The sequence below is a fragment of the Seriola aureovittata genome, chromosome 2 (assembly GCF_021018895.1).
Source record: "Seriola aureovittata isolate HTS-2021-v1 ecotype China chromosome 2, ASM2101889v1, whole genome shotgun sequence".
Lineage (NCBI taxonomy): Eukaryota > Metazoa > Chordata > Actinopteri > Carangiformes > Carangidae > Seriola > Seriola aureovittata.
In genome coordinates this window covers 8,505,987-8,523,427 of record NC_079365.1, presented here as the reverse complement: position 1 = coordinate 8,523,427, position 17,441 = coordinate 8,505,987, and the positions used below count along the sequence as shown (strand labels likewise).

The following is a 17,441-nucleotide window of genomic DNA, read 5'->3' as shown; positions in this document are numbered from 1 at the left end:
AGTAATAACTGTCAGTCAATTAGTTTCTCATCATTCCTTCCTCTTAGCAAACTCTAGGCCCACTAAGTCTTTGAAGTGAACAAACAAAAGCAAGGCATCAGGGCACTGCCTATTCTGAGAGGTTAGCAAAGTTTCAAATGATTCCTTATTTATCCCAGCTTTCATTACAAAGCCAATCATCTTTGCTCTGGTTGCCTGATTTTATCATTATCAAGCAATTGTTCCCATCTAGGAACTGATCAAAGAGGTTAAATAACAAATCTACTTCTTTATTGGGTGAAAATAGTGTTGAAATGAACTAGTAGGTATGTTTTTGACGGAGTCATTTGAATGGGAAAAGCACCGTCTACTGGCCACAGGCAGGAATAGCAACACAATGGGTGAAGTAAGAAGTGACTCACACTGACATATGAACATGTGAGATTTGTTTCATTTTGAAAAATAACTTGAGGATGAAAAGAAGATGCAAGAAGAAGTTACAGTGAGGGTAAAACAAATATGAGTAATAGTATATCAACCATAATGCTGTGTTTGAGGTCCGGGAGACCCTGGGCCCTTGTTAAATGCACAAAAACATTTTATCAGCTAGATATTTCGTACCTTTTCATGTTCTTTGTAACTGTATTTGTGTAATGGGTGTCCAACAGGCTAGATGCACCTTTAATAAACTATTATTATTATTAATAGTAATTGTAGTAGTAGTATTATATTCTGACTGACAAAAGTCCACTACAGACCAGAGTCAGGATGAAAACATGGTTAAATAAATGGATTTTCATAGGCTCTATTTCTGAGGAGACTTTATACACAGCACTTTCCTTCTTATTATAATAATAATAATAATAATAATAATAATAATAATAATAATAATAATAATAATAATAATAATAATAATAATAATAATAATAATAATAAAGACATAAAATGAAGATAAAACATTGTTAAAAGCATTGATCTAAAATTAAAAACATAAAAACATAAATGTAAAAGGAGATGAAAAAAATAATTAATAAAATAATAAATCATTAATAGGCAGACATTTAAAAGAAATGTTGAGCAGTGCATAAATGTGGCGCAAATTGCAATTTTCAAACCTAGTTACAGGCTGAAGTGAAGAAATAAGTTTTGCGCGTTCTTTTAAAAATACTTGGTGTGCTGCCTCTCTGATATCTATAGGTAGAGTGTTGTACAGCTTTGGGCCGTAACTGACAAAGGCTGCATCACCAATTTTCCTACAGTTCTTGTTGGGAACCTTCAATAAAGCAGCAGTAGATGATCTCAGTGTTCTTGGAGGTACATAGTTCATCGGGGAGTTAGCAATCTATCTTGGTCCTTGCCCATTACGGTCTTTGTATATAAGGAGGAGGACCTTGAAATCAATTTCAAATGTAACAGGAAGCCAATGCAGGGCAGCTAAAACTGGACTAATGTGCTCTCTCCTCTTGGTTCTGGTTAATAGCCGAGCCGCAGAGGTTTGAATGAGCTGAAGTGTCTCAGTGGATTTTTTTTAAGAGCCCAGTAAAAAGTGCATTGCACTGATCAAGTCGGCTTGAAATTATGGCATGAATCAATCTTTCAGCATCTTTTTGGTTTATAAATGGCCGTACTTTAGGTATGTTTCCAAGGTGGATGTTTTTCTCAAATAACTTTATTATGATCTTTGTTATTGAGTGTTTTAAAAAAGTTTATTTATGAGAGGTTAAACAGGAAGTTAAAGCCTTTGGGTCCAACTGACCCTAAACACAAGCCATGAATAACTATTTGGCAAACAAGAGTAATATATATTTGTTATTTCAAAGCCCATATAACATATTAAACATGAACTATTCCATGGTCATCTCTACACTTTAGCACCTTCATCAAATGTGGAGGCCCATTTAGTGGAGAAGCGAAGGATTATTGTAGCACCTTTCAACATACAGTATTAGGGTTCGATATGCTCCCACAATTATTTTTTAGATGATGAAAAAAATTGGAAAAATCTTGTGATTGCTGTTATTATTCTTGTACATACAGCAGTGAGGTAAGTGAGACACCACACAATGAGGAAATAAAGCCATTGTCCACAAAAGACAGGGTTTACATAAATAATAAAATACACAAAATGTTAAAAAAAAGTGGTAGTAGTAGTTGTTTTTGTAGAGTTTCTTAATACTTACTATATTGTATGTCAGTCTAAGTAGCAAGCAAAAGGTGGATGAGGGTCTTTTTTGTAAGTTTTTTTTTCCCTCTTATCTCATTCATTTACTGCATTAGGATAATAATGTGCAACCACTTTATTCTCATAGGACATGAACCAAAAACAGCGATTCTGATCAAGTCCCATGTCTGAGAAAATACTCTGTGTGAGTGTATCAGTCGTTCAGGTCTGTGTGAGTGTGGAATCAGTTTCCACCCCCCAGCTGACCCTAACAGTTTGAATAACCTGTGTGCTTCGGAGATTCACTGGCACCACTCATGTATGAGACAACTATGTATTTTGCTCTGGTAGGGGGCTAATACAGCATGATTGGATCGGGTTGGCTGAAACACTGTGTGTGTGTTTGTGATCTCAGCGGAGCGTCTGTGGATGATAGGGGTCACTGACACTGCTTGTTTCTTGCTGGGCAGGAGCTCTCAGCGCAGACAAACGGGTGGAACAAAGGTCTATGAAAACGACCCGCAGCTTTCGTCTGTCTATCACCACAACACTCGCACTTATACAACACGCGTTAAAAGGCACAAACACATTCACACATGTCTACGTATGCCTGTTGTGGATGTGTGAGCAGAATTCTATGGAAATTAAATCATCTGCTCTATTTTTTCTATACCCAATACATATTACATTTATTTTTTAATTATTGACTCAACATCATGAACAACATATTGAATGGATTTGATGATTTTTCCCAAAACTCTCGTCTTGCGAATGCTTGGGTTATCACCCAAATGTTATGTCTCGACCTATAAAAGTTATCAGAAGAAGATACTTCGTCTATCACCATCTGTCATATACTCTAGTGGCCCGACCAGATATGAAACGGAATGCTGTCCCAAATAAAATCAGGTCTTTTAAACCGCAGTTTAAATTTCCAGTCTTGAGGCCGAGGCTGTCTCGGCCGACAGCTGTCGTATATTTGCTTCTCCTTTCATACAGCACGGGGGAATAAGGAAAGGCAAGGAGACACTGCTGGCTGGGCTTCCATTACCTGCATTAGCAGCTTTAACCTTTCATGTTACGTGATCTCCTTGAGACATGATGAACCACAGACTGCTGGACTAGCGAGAGATGTACAGCTTGACTAGATCCCAATTATACACAAAAACATATTATTTAACCGCCTTCCAAAGTGTTCCAGTGTATGAGTGGCATTTTGAAACACTGAAATACTTTAAGAATGAAGTGTGACTGATTGAGAGCCTGTCTCACCCCGAGTGAGACTGGGAGAAGACATTTTCTCACCCATGGTTTGTTTCTTTGTTTAGAGGGATAGAAAGGCCAGGTGCTATTTTTCCATCAGCTTTCCCTGCTTTCAGCCTCCATTAAAAGGCTTAGCTCTGTTTGTGCTACAAGTAGACCAGTGTCTCCCTGTTTGTCTGATTTTTAAAAAAATACACTTTTCACACAGAATCCAACCTGACAACCATTTCACATAAAGCACAACCTATTAATCTTTCCTGCAATGAACTCATTTATTTATGTTACTAATCGCTCAAAAATCAATCTGGAGTGCCTCAATCAGTCTAAAAACAAGTTGTGCAGCCAAGCACTGTCCAAGTGTACACAACCTCATCCTGAACTCTAGTCATGCTCCTAAGGTTTCCAAAAGATACAAACAGGTGCAGCAGAATTGACCCTGCTGCAGAGTTGTGGGGAAAAGTGAACAAAATAATGCACCAGACATCTCAAATATTTCTCTTTGATTTAGTGATGCAGTCATGAAAACACAACATGTTTCTTCCTGACTGTAGGTGTCATATAGCTTTCATGAAGAGTTGAATGGGTTCATACAGAATATACATTATGTTTTCATACAGTGTGGAATCTTTAGAGCTCCTTCAGGGTAAATTTGGTGGCCAATCAGCAGCTATACCAGCATGATTATCATTGTAGGGAAAAGTTCTCCTTCAAACTTCCGTCTGCTGGAGCATCTTTCCTTCACAGAAATACAAAGCATTATTTTTTTCTTAAAATTGAAGAAGCTGCTACCTTTCCTTTTAAGAAACGATGACTGATTGTGTGCTTAAATCTGGAGCTTTTGGAAATGAGGCTTGGAGCTGAACATGAAAAGAATATAGTGTCTGGATTATTGGGCTGCAAATACGACACTAGGATATATGAATATACACATTCACACACACATACACACACACACACACACACACACACAAACACACACACACACACACACACACACACACACACACACACACACACACACACACACACACACACACACACACACACACACACACACACACACACACAGAGACACACAAGTTTTTACCTTCCACACATGAAGGTCTGGCTCTGGTGGTACCAGCAACCTGCCCCGGGAAACAGGAACACTTGACGGTTTGAGAGCGTTCCTCAATCTTATTCTTATTACAGCAGCGATGGATGGCCACCACCTCACATGTCCCCTGCTTCACCTGGTACGAGACTACGAGAGAGAAAGAGAGAAAGGAGAGGAGACAGGGATTATTTATTAGAAATTCATAGACTGTAAAAGGTGGCTTATTGGTATTTTGATGGTTTGGTGTTGCAAAAAATGTAGTTTAAATACAAATAAATTTGTGCTGCAAAATAAAAAAAACAATCAAATACACACCACAGCCGCTTCTCTGAAAATTAAACAAATCTGCTGAATTATTTACTTTTGTATAAACTCCTCAATTTATTCTGGGCTCATAGTCTTTGATTCATAAATAAACACTCTTTAGTGATAGTTTGTTTTTATTCTCAGCCCAGCGCCCTCATTAACGTCGTCACAGAGGAAGCTCTGTTGTTGTCATTGTGTGCAGGAGAAAAAATGGGAGCAAGACATGTTGAAAAAATAATCATTTCTTTGGACTCTTTTCACATAAAATAAGCCACTTGATCTAAGCAAAGAACAGACATGCACATTTTATGAGGGAGTCCTGCGGTGGAGCAACCCACTAATAGAATACACTTGAATCATTATGGCTTCTGGCCAGAGCCCATCACTATTAAAAGTATGTGAACCCCTCAGCTAATGGCATTAACAAAAGCTAATTGGAGTCAGCATTTATCAAACCCAGAGTCCATTCAATGAAACAAGATTGAAGGTGTGGGTCAGAGCTAATCTGACTGATACAAAAACACTCAAACATTTTGAGATTGCTGTTCACAAGACGCGTCCGCTGATGTGAAACACACCTCACGAAAGAGAGATCTCACAAGTTGTTGATCTGCATAAAACTGATTGGGTTATAAAGTGGTTTCAAAGAGTTTAAATATTCATCAGTCCACAGTTGGACAAACTGTCTAAATCGATAATTTAGTTCTGTGGCTACTCGTCCTAGAAGTGGGCGCCCAGCTGAGATGACTCCAAAGGCACAACGCAGATGCTCAGTAATGTAACAGAGTGCCTCAGAGCAACAGCTAAAGGCTTCAAATAATCATTGCAGCTGGTTAACATCTCTGCTCATGAGTCTATACGCAGATCATGGTACATGGTTACATGAAGCCTGGTGTCTATTACATTACATTATGGAGGAAATCGCTTCTCTCCAACAAAATAAATAAATAAAACATTGCTGCGTTTGCCAAAGAGCAGCTTGACACTCCACAGTGCTAGTGGGAAAATGTTTTGTGGACTGATTAAACTGAGGTTGAATTGTTTAGAAAGAACATGCAGCACTATGTACTGTGTAAAAAGGGACACTGCATACCAACATGAAAACATCCTAAAGCTGAAGTAGGGAGGAGGGAGCATCATGATTTGGGGCTTTGCTGCCTCTGGGCCTGGACAGCTCAACATCATAGAGGAGAAAATGAATTTCCAAGTTTATCAAGGTCTCTTCCAGGATAATATCAGGGTGGCTGTTCACCTGCTCAACATCAGTAGAAGCTGGGTGATGCAGCAGGACAATGATCCTTAACATCAAAGTAAATCTACTCCAGAATGACTTCAGACAGAAAATCCACCTGTTGGAGTGACCCAGTCACAGTCCAGACCTTAATCCAACAGAGATGCTGTGGAATGACCTGAAGAGAGCCACTCACACCAGACAGCCTGAGAATATGTCTGAGCTGAAGAAGGTCTGTCGGAAGAATGGTCCAAACTTCCTCCTGAACGTTGTGCAGGTCTGATCAGCAGCTACTGGAAGAGCTGGTTTGAGGTTATTGATGCTGAATGAGGTTCAACCAGTTTTTAAATCCAGGGGTTCACTTACTTTTTCCACCAGCACTGTGAATTTTTGATGGCTGTGTTTAATAAAGACACAAAAGATAATAACTTTTTGTGTGATATTATCTTAGGGAAACTGTGTTTGTCTACATTTGTGACTTAGATGAATATCAGATCACATTTTATGACAGAATGCAGAAAAAACAGCGAATTCCAAAGGGTTCACATACTTTCTCTTGCCACTGTATACAGTTTTAGCATTTCTCATCATGTGTTTGCGGTGTCTGTGCATGTGTATGTACAATATGTTGGCTTCTGACTTTGTGTGTGTGTTTTTGAAAGTCATACTTTATGTTAGGATAATTGCTTTTCACCTGACATGACACCGTCAACACACGCACACACACACGCACACACACACACACACACACACACACACACACACACACACACACACACACACACAGCGTCTAATCTCCCTTGATTATCACCACAGTCCACACTTCCCTGGGGACCTGGGTCTGGTTAATTATAACATTCTCCTGACAGTAACGGGACAGAAGGACACGTTCAACTTCAAGTCAATTTTAACCCAAAGCTTTCTGCCCAGTGACAAAATGTGTCTTTATTTGTGTGTGTGATGATGTCAACCAGTTGTTATCCTCCTCTGGGAAATGTGTTGTGTTAAACAGATCAGCGAGTCCACAAGCTAAAAGATCAACATGGCTTCATACTGATAAAAAGAACTCACCGTATCATTCACATATGTAGCAGTTGACATTTTAACATCATGTGCATGAGGATGCTGCGAGGATTATGTGTGAATAGGCTTATATATGTTATGTTTAGAAATGTGTACTGCAAAGTGTCTATGCTAATGTTACACTCACTCAAGCGCATTAAACCCATGAATCCCTTAGGAGGACGGTCACCTAAAGGAAAACACGCCAACCACAAATGTTGGGTAAAATGTTTAGTAAATTTAATCTTTGCTTATGGCTTCTGAAAGGATTCTAGCTGCCTTATCTTCACTCTCAAAGCTTGTTGTGCACTCCTGAGAGTCTCTGGCACCGTTTCCCGAGCACAGCAAACCCTGCTGGCGACATTACTACCTATAAGCCTCTTTACAGCCCTGCAAAAACCTTGGTTATACTGTACCATAAGCCCAGATTTCATTTATGTACGTGACTTTACCCAGACTCCAAAACTTTTCACGCTCAGCTGAATGAGCTTTGCAGGCAGACACAAAAGTCTGCGCACACACACACGCACACACACACACACACACACACACACACGCAAACACACAAACACAGCACACATACACACTCTGCAGAGGGTTCCATTTCTGCAGGCCATGGCCCCTCTCATCCTTTCTGATTTAAAGTTTGTTTGTTCTCTTCTCTAGAGAGCCCCATCAATGATCCCTGGCTTTCTGAGGGCGCCCCTCCGCTATCATCCCTCCACTTTCATTTCCCTCACTCCTCTGTCTCAGGCTCTCCTGAGGCCGGAGCAGCTGCCAGATTACCCCACACACACACACACACACACACACACACACACACACACACACACACACACACACATATAGCCTTTATCTACTGAGAGAAATCTAGAATAGAATAAAATAGAGCAGAACTCTGTAGCTGTAGAAATATCAGTGAAGACGTAATCATAACTGTAATAATCACATTCTAAGCACTGATGGAAAAAAGTCAAATACGAATCAAATTGCCCTTGTTTTCTTCAGACTCATGCCCTCAGTATCATTACTGATAATTAATTCCACTGTGTAGAGTGGTGACAGGGTAAAACTGGTCAATCGGCCGGCCCCCATCGCAGAAACAGGCAGCTTGTAGGTGGGAGAGAGAGTCAGGGAGAGAGTCATACAGGAGGAGGAGAAGGGGTGTCACAGGCAGCGGAAAGAACAAAGAGCAGCTCGCCTCTCGCTGGCATAATGAGGTCAGAAGGTTCACAGGTCTCCACTCTTTATTGCCTACATGAGAGCTGGGCCAAGGCTGTTTGTGTTTTAAAACTGCAAAGCTTTTGAAGGTGTGTGTGTGAGCAGTGGAAGGTGTGTTGCTAGCGCAGCCTTCACCAGGGAGAAGCACAACAAACTGCATGGAGAAACAAAGAACAAAGATGATTTGTTGCCTCACAACTATCACTAACTGGAATAAAACGGTGCAAAAATGCGACAAAGAAGAAATGTGAAGGACTTCAGTTCAAAAGTTAGGAGTAAATTATATCCTGCGGAAAAATCCTGTTAAAGTTATATTATTTTCCAGTTTCCTGTGTGTGGTGGTAGCCGCCTTTCCAACTGTGAGTGCAGGCATGACCGCTGACCTCAAACTGAGTGTGCATGCTAAAGGAAAAGAGTTAATTTGCATTCTTTAGACCTGCACATAAAAGTGACTCTCCACTGACACACATCATATCCCAAAACCTTGTCTTCTTTAATATCAGTGGTTACAAAAAAACATCAAACATGTTATAATTTGAGAAAATGAAAGTCTGTTTAGGTTGTGTTGTTATCTCTCAGCTTTTGAATAAAGTTGATGGTGTCTTCAGTTCAGTGGTGAGGTGGAAAATGTCTATATGGTGTCACAGAAATGTGAGTAAAGAATAAAAATATAGTGTAAGCCGCAACAGAAGTCTTAGCTACACTAGTGTCCTATATCACTGGCCTCCTGACTTTTTTTTTTTTTTTGCCATGCAAATAAAGTTTTATCATGGTACACCAGTGGTCATTTGCTGGAAAAGGTCAAAATATTCAACTAATTTGTAAGTGTGGGCCTGTTTCTAGGCAGAAATATGCATCTTTGAAGGGTTATCAATGATTTATACCCTTGAGCATCCAAGGTATTAAATCAATAAACAGAGGTTAGAGAAGCATATGGAGTTTACAGCCAAAATCTATTTAATGTGGGAGAAATCGACTCAGAACCACCCACGCTTGCTGCCCAGAAACAAGAGCTGTAAAGCAATTTTGTGTCTTTATTGCGAATAGAATTGTCTACCATAACGATAGCATTATTAGTGTATAATTGACATATTTCAACATTGTTTCAGTTTTGAAATTGGTGCCAGTATCAGCTGTGTGTTTCTTACAGAACAAACTGTTCATAAACGTTTCATGGGTGATGCAACTGTACTGAACTACATAGGAATTTGTCGATATGAGAACCTTATGATTTTCTGTCACACAGTGTTACTGAGAAGTGATTTTTCAGAAAATGTAACTGGTTCCAGGAGCAAAAAGCATAAAATCAGGTCAATATCCACTCCAGCTGTGACTAAAACCAACTCTAAATCAAAACTGTACAAAATCAAGAGGTCTGAATTAAAATAACACAAAAACCAGGACAAGCGCCAGACATCAGAAAAAGGGGTGTGGAGAGCGGACTGAAGTACTGCAGCTTTACTATGAGCCCTCTCAGTTTTGTCTTCCCTCCACCAGCCGCTGCTCAGAGTGCAGCAGCCTATCACCTCATCTGCTTAAGATTCATGTGTTGAGCAGTCACCCTCCAGCTATATACACATAATAACAGTGTATCTAATGTCTCAATGTTGCCTTTAAACCATTCTGTTATGGCCGTCTCAGTGTAATAGAGCCCAGCACACGCTGAGATGAAAAGACTTCTCAAGCATGGCTAAATGCTTCTATTCCTGCGGCAGGCAAAAGGGAGGTAGGGTGGGTGGGTGGGTGGGGGGTGGTGGGGGGTGTCAACAGTAGCTGGGCAGCCAACAAACCAAGCTACCTTGAACTGATGGGTTAGCCGGGCGATTGATGTATTCTGACAGACACAGGCAAGCAGGAACACTGTGCAATTTATCAAAAGGCCGTGTCTTTCCCCTGTCAATATCTGACAGGCATGTCCACTTCTTTGAAAGGCCAGATATCTAGCAAATCTGACGGAGGCGGCAAAGTCAATGCAGAGGGGACATACTGTACGTCTCTGTAGGAACCAACTGGAAGGCTTCACGAGTACAAAGATCATGGATGATGATGTCAAACATATTCCCAAGTCCTCTCCAGTATAAAGCAACATATCCACACACTACACCTAGTTGCTGAATCTCCTAAATGTGTCTCTTTTTAAATTCTGGCCTCTTTAAGCTCTTAGATAACTAGCTGCCCTTCCTTCCCCTCCTCCACTCTCCTCAATGTCCTCCTTACCCTGGTCCAGCACAGCCCATCAATCCTCCTGACATTATCAGTGTTTAACAGGCCCACATCAGGCCTCACCCAGCTTTATGCTAATTATCATAACAGGTTGTTGGTACGGCTGAGTGCTCAGGTGCAACAAATCTATTCCCAATAAAACCTTTTCCCTGAGACCTTGCCAGAGCTGGTTTTTTTTTTGTTTTTTTTTTTTTAAAAGGAGGCATCTTCTAAGCAGCCACAGACTGTAGTAGGGTATGCTTGCTTAAACATGTGCAGGGACACACAAACAGTACATACACACACAGATGTAGTGTAAAATGTGTTTACAGCGAAGCTTGCTTATATTTTAAGCAGAAATAGCTGAGTATGCAGGTCCTCACATGAGCCAAGGTGAACACAGGCCGTCCCACAAACACTCCATGAATTCATGAAGAAATGCATCTTTCTGAATGTAAGATATCTTTTGTGATCAATGTTGAGGCAGGTGCGGTGCCCAGGTTCAGGTCCAACTCGTGACCGGCGTGACCAGCAGCGCGTTTGTGTGTTTGCATGTGTTTTCTTAAGTTGCAGTGCGTTGAGCTCTCAGGGCCACGGTATCAAAAAGTCAAAAATTCAAAAAAAGAAAAAAAGAAAAAGAAAAAGGGAAAATTAGAATTTCAGTGATTTCACTGTCAAAATACTTGAGAAGGCTTCTCAGAATCAGAGCTATAAGAACACAGTCAGTGGTTTTACCTGCAGGTAAGTATGATGTTTCAATAAAGAACAACACAATAAGTTAGAGTGCATAATTATTTGTGTTGCATTACCTTGACAGCTCCTGGACTGCAATTCATTGTGTGACCTGCTTGTGAATTGTTCCTTGTAATTGTTATGAAATCCAGCACAGGACTAAATGAATAGCAATAAAGACCTGACAGGTGTGTTAATGCGCGTGTTTTGCATTAGGTTTCATAATTTTCTTTGCACCATTGTTCTATTTGTGAGAGGGCCAACTGTGAAAATGGCAGTAAGAGTAATGAACAGATTAGCAGATCATCTCTGATGGCTGAATGTTTTAGCGTTAAGATGTGAACATATAGGTGCATTTTGTTTGTGCTCTTAGCTGCTGTTACATGGATGTTCAGGAGTGAGAGAGACGTGGACCTGCAGGGATCTGTCTTGGGCAAGACATTACTACAACCTGCAATGATTTGCTGATTTTATTTCTTTTCTAAAATAGCTATCTGTTATTTATTACTACTCTTAAAAGTGATGCAAGTCAATGTCAGGCAATACAGGCCATAAAAATTTAAAAGTATATACATATGGGTTTTTTTTAAGTTTAATTTTTTAATCATTTAGGATGTATCTAGTACTTGCCATCTGTAGGTCAGATAAAAAGCAACATAAATCGACATAAACTGGTTTTCAGACACTTTATGCAGCAGCTGCCAGGTGGTCATGTGCTGAGATTACAGAGACACTATGACTGTGAGTGAGGAGCACATTTGGTGGCTCATTCTACTCTTGCTCTATCTTTTATACCCATCAGAGTACTGCTGCAAAATAAAAAAGAAAGCAGATGCTACTTTTTTCCCACATTTATTTAAAGTGACAACTGTCAGTTATATCATGTGCACGTGGTTAGTTGACATTCATTCCACCTATCCCTATTAATGATTTGTTTTTGAGGTGAGTTTCTGTAAAGTGACAGATTGCCTTTGAGAATGACACTGAGTAAATGAGACTAAGAAAAAAAAACATATTTCTAGAGGAGCATTTTTTGACCTCTAGAGCCACCATGTGGCAGCAAATGGTACATCACCAGAAACATGGATCAAACAGATGCCTCACTGACCTGCCAACAAAACAGCACTTAAGCAGAAAACGTATCTCACAGTCATAACATGCAGCCAATTATTTTTCAGCCTCAAACTGCTGCGTATGTGTCTGCTGGTATTCACAGCCAACAAGTCTTAAACTTCCACTAATTAAAGTAAACCCCCTAATAAAAAGCACCAGTCGGTTCAGGAGAGAGTCATCTTGTTTCACAGCAGAAGTGAAGTAAGAAGGAGATGGGTACTCATGCTGACCTTCACAATACACAAGGCCTGCAATTAGTAGTGTCCCTGCCGTAAGCAGGCTGCCTCCTCTCCGTCAAAAAGGAAACTAATACCATCACTCACTTGCATAGACTGGGTGCTGGTAGCATTCCTGTGGCACGTAAAGGTCACCTTGCAAAACATGAGCTGTGAGAGCAAAGAAACCCAGAGATAATTAAGGAAATTGTCATAATTAAGTCCAAGGAAGAGGTGACTTGGGAGGTTGTCGCCAACAAATCGCGGCACAAGATCTTGTGTGACTCAGCACAACTGTCCCTGTAGCCAGCCCCAATGAATTATTAATAAGACTGTATTGGTCATCTTTTGGTTGGGGGGAGGCCTGTCTCTATGACTTATGGAAATTAAAGATAGAGAATATATTTAGCTTATGGGCCTGAATTAAGTCAGCGCTGGCATGGTTTTCTTTTTTTCTTCTTTTTTTATGGATTTACTTAGGAAATAGTGGTGCCTTGGTTAAGGGGTGAGGGGGTGGGGAGGTGGGGGTGGTTAGGCTGCAGGGCTTGCATATTAATGCAGGCATTGGCAATTATGAGCCTGAGGATTAGAAGTCATGAGCCTACATGGCCTACATGCACACATATATACTGTTTTAAAGAAAACCCAAACCACGAAGAGTCAGGCCGCTTGACAACAGCACCACCTCTGAACTGCTGAACGTCTGCAACCACTCTGAATAGATCAGATCACACCTACACTGATCTATTTGTGTCGACAGCTCCTGACAGCTTAAGTGCCATTTGTATCTGTTGGGTTTTCGATCACTCAAACAGGGGTATGTTTGCATCCAAACCCAAAACGAGGTCTTGTCTAGATTACATTCTGTCATACTGAGGGACAGAGCAAATTGTTCCCGCTCAGCCCCCTCCTCCAGGATGGGGATGGCTCCGTCAGTGACAGGCTCAGAGAACATGTGTTGTACCTCTGCAGTGACAGTGTAATTAACCTCTCATGGTGGTGGAAGGGGGGGTTCAGAGCAAGACCTGGTGTACCTGTCGGTCCCCGATGGTTACGGTTGCCAGCGGACACCGGGTCAACGCAGAGCATCACCAAGGCAACGAGGAAGGCAACCTGCAAAGGCCAAGCTGACCTCCCCCACAGTTTCATCCTAAGAGAGAGGGACAGGGAAGAGAGAGGGGCAAAGAGAGAGCAAAGGGGGGGGAAGAGGGCATGAGAAGAGGTCAGAACCGACAAACACACACACACACACACACACACACACACATACACAAAAAAAAGACAGGATACAGAATAGCACAGCAAACAAAAATATTGCTCTTCGAACAAGCAGAACAATATGAGAGGTGAGCCAGCAAAGGTCAGGAGAAACAATGACAAGCTGGGAAACAGAATAGAACTGAGGAAAAATGTCTTCCAACTCAGAAACACGTACAATAGGCAGAGTGGTTATCACCAGCTGTACCACTACGTTACCAGCATCCTTTCATGCCTATTAGTATTAAATTAGGATTAACTCTTCCAATTTTCCAACTTTTCTTCTGGCAGCAGACAATTACAAAAAAGTTCATTTTATGAGTCGTGACAGGTTACAATGAAAGAAACATGAGGCTCAGCCTAGAAATAATAATATGTGGTTATGGGCTGAAGCTAATCATCATTTTCATTATTGATCATCCTGCATAATTAATCGTTTTTGTCTATAAAACGTTAAAACATAGTGAAAAACATTGTGTGCTCCAAGGAGTTTTTTGTTTGTGTGTTTGTTTCTATCACTGTTGTTTTTCTTTTGTGTCTGTGTTTGCCTTTGCTTGTTTTATCTCTTGTCCCTTCCCTTTGTTGTTTATTTGTCGCTGTATAATAGTATTGAAGCATTATGTGCATTAGACGACCTGTAGTATGAATCATGCTCAAGCTTCACTATACAAGTATTTGAAACAAAAAATAGTGAAAACATCTATCACACTTCCCAGACCCAACAGTGAGGTCTTAGAATTGCTTGTGTTGTCCAACCAACGGTGTAAAACTAAAATATATTCTGTTAACAATCATTTATGGCAAAGAGAAGCAGCAAAGTCTCACATTTGAGCAGCTGAAATGAGTGAACGATTTTTTGCTGGAAAAATAACTCAAATGATCAATTATCAAAATAGTTGCTGATTAATTTTCTCTTGATCAATTAAGCATTTTAGCTCCACTGTTGTTTGGATGTTTTTTTTTTCATGAAAAAACTAGCTGATTAATCAATTAGTCAATCGACTGGAAAATTAGTGGACGAGAGCTGTGATAATGGATTAATCACTGAAGGTATTTTTCAAAAATAAAAAAGCAGGTTCCCAGTTCACAAAGGTGAATATTTTCAGATTTTCTCTTATATCCATATAACTTCAATCTCTTTGAGTTTAAACTGTTGATTGGACAAAACAAGTCATTGGAGGATGTCAAATTGAGCTCCAGGAACTTTTGATGGGATTTTTCATTGACAATTTATAGACTAAACAATAAATAATATAATAATTATCATGTTCATCTGTGCAGGACGTCATCTCACCTGTTGATCATCTCTGTCCTCTTTGATTTCTCCTCCACTGAGTAGCTCCTCAATGGACAGGGCGTACAGGCCATGGCTGCATTCACTCAACCTCAGCTGTCCGCAGCCTCCTTCCTCTTCCTCACCTCAAACTGAAGAAGCCACTGGAGAGAGGAGGTAGAGAGACATTGGGTCAGAGAGGTGAGTCTGCCCTGGGGTTCCTCAATGGCCTCCAATGGCTACTCACCCCCACACACACACACACACACACACACACACACGGATAGAGATGTGAAGGCCTAGATTCTGTCAGATCCATTGTTTACAATAGTTTCACCTACCCCCAGGCTGAATGTGATCCCCACTCTAGACATCACACATCCCCCCCCCCCCCCCCCCCACACACACACACACACACACACACACACACACACACACTTTCTCATATGCTATCGTGTACAAACACATACACTGATGGACACACTAAAACGGTGTACTTAGCACAGTAAAAACTTAAATTGATTCCAAAATGGGTGTACATAAGAAAAACCTGCAGAATAACCTCAGAGCTAAAACACTGACCGGCAGCAATCAAACATCAAACAAGCCCTACACACAAGCTGGTGCTTTACACACACACACACACACACACACACACACACACATACAGTATATTTGCACAGTGTTTGCAAGGTAAATTCAAACAGTGTCAGAGGACAGCAGGAGACACTCTCCCTAATTACCGCTGAGTGACAGCTTCTGAAGCGTGTGCACTGCTACACACTCGTACACACACACTGACTCGCACATTCACTGGGTAAATTACCATCCTGCTGTAAGAGTGTGTCAACACACCTCTCTTTACAAAGGGACTAACTCTGCAATCTAAATGAAAGACAACAGATTCACATTAATAACAAAATGTTCTCCCCTCCTCAAACCTTCATTATTCATCATGACTCATTGATATGCAGCTCAGTCTGCTGATTTGCTCAGAAACTTCCTAGGAAGGTGTCAGCTCCAACCAATTCTGCTGCCTCCTCTGAGCTATCGATGTAGTGTCACTGCCCCCTAGTGGAGAATGAACCAACAGCACAGGCCACAAATCAGTCAAAGACGGAGCAGATTCAGGCTTCTTTAGGAACAAGCACATTAGTTCTACATAAGTGAGAAACTAGGAAAGGCAACGGGAGTCAGAGAGAATGATTGGTTAAGCTAAAGACAAATTATCTTTCAACACAACATCAAGGAGTGGCACAGCTCAGGAAGACAGAGATGGGATGATGAGCAGGACAAAAGAGGTGGCGAGATGACGAGAGGGCAGAAAGTGAGAGAAAGGCAATGATACTAGGAGCAGTGGTGACATTGAGAAATAACAGTTTAAACATATACTGCATAATATATTATGTTAGCAGACGCACTGCATAAAGTAGGGGATGAATGTGTGAGTGCCTCTTAAATATGAGCCTCTGCAGAGGAAGTGGAATGCAAATGCAGAAACAATATCAGTGCCACCCTGTACAGTATTTATATATTTGTGTATTTTAGATTAGCATTTTGTGTGTTTATTTCTTTTGTGTGATTTGTGTCAGTGTCTTCGTGTGTTTTGCATTTGTGTGTTTCATTTCAGTACAGTATGTGAAAGTATGCAATGTGCTGTGTGTGGAGTGTGTGTGTGGAGTGATTAGGCATGCTGCATGGCAGCACAGTAGCCCATTTCTTATTCTCTTTTTAAAGGCTGGGCCATGGCACGCATTTTTATCAGCTTTGTTCTCTGATACACTCATTAAAAGAGCACAATAGTGCATGTGTGTGTGTTTGTGTGTGTGTATGTGTGGTCTCCAGATGCAGCTCAGTCTAGTCGGGACTTCAGGGACAGAACATGCCATCAGTCACAGCGGGGCTGTCACCTCTACTGGGTGTCACACATATACACAGATTGTGGCCTTACAACAGAGTAATAAATAAGAAAAAAAGAAACAAAACAATCTGTGCTAATGCTGATTAACACACAGTCTCATACATTTTCATATAAACCAAAAAGGCACGAGTGTCCCGGGGGGCGTTATGTTGAAGGAAGCAGAGGTGTGCGTGGGGATCAGCTGGTCATCACGGCTGTGAGAAGTTGTTGGATTTGGCAGCAGAAAGGACACACATACACACACTCACGTTAACAAACAGTGCGCAAACGTGCTCAAGATTATCTGAGAACATCAAGTCCCGCTCTTTCTAAAATTATCCCTCTTTCTGTATCACCCTCTCCACCTCCTCTTTCTCTCTCTGTCTCTGAGGGTTGAAGGGCTGATCTGTGTCATTTCTTGCAGTAATCA

General features: G+C 40.9%; 1 protein-coding gene across 2 annotated transcripts in view; it reads right to left on the bottom strand.

The window, feature by feature from the left end:
• Positions 1-17,441, bottom strand: part of tafa4b (TAFA chemokine like family member 4b) — a 41,949-nt gene that overhangs the window by 10,127 nt on the left and 14,381 nt on the right. For both annotated transcript variants that reach the window (XM_056400243.1, XM_056400233.1), the window contains exons 2-4: positions 15,133-15,275; positions 13,616-13,731; positions 4,491-4,646 (exon numbers count right to left, since the gene is read on the bottom strand). In XM_056400243.1, coding sequence (XP_056256218.1) covers positions 4,491-4,646; positions 13,616-13,731; positions 15,133-15,206 — 346 coding nt within the window. In that variant the 5' untranslated portion in view covers positions 15,207-15,275. The remainder of the gene's footprint in view (positions 1-4,490; positions 4,647-13,615; positions 13,732-15,132; positions 15,276-17,441) is intronic.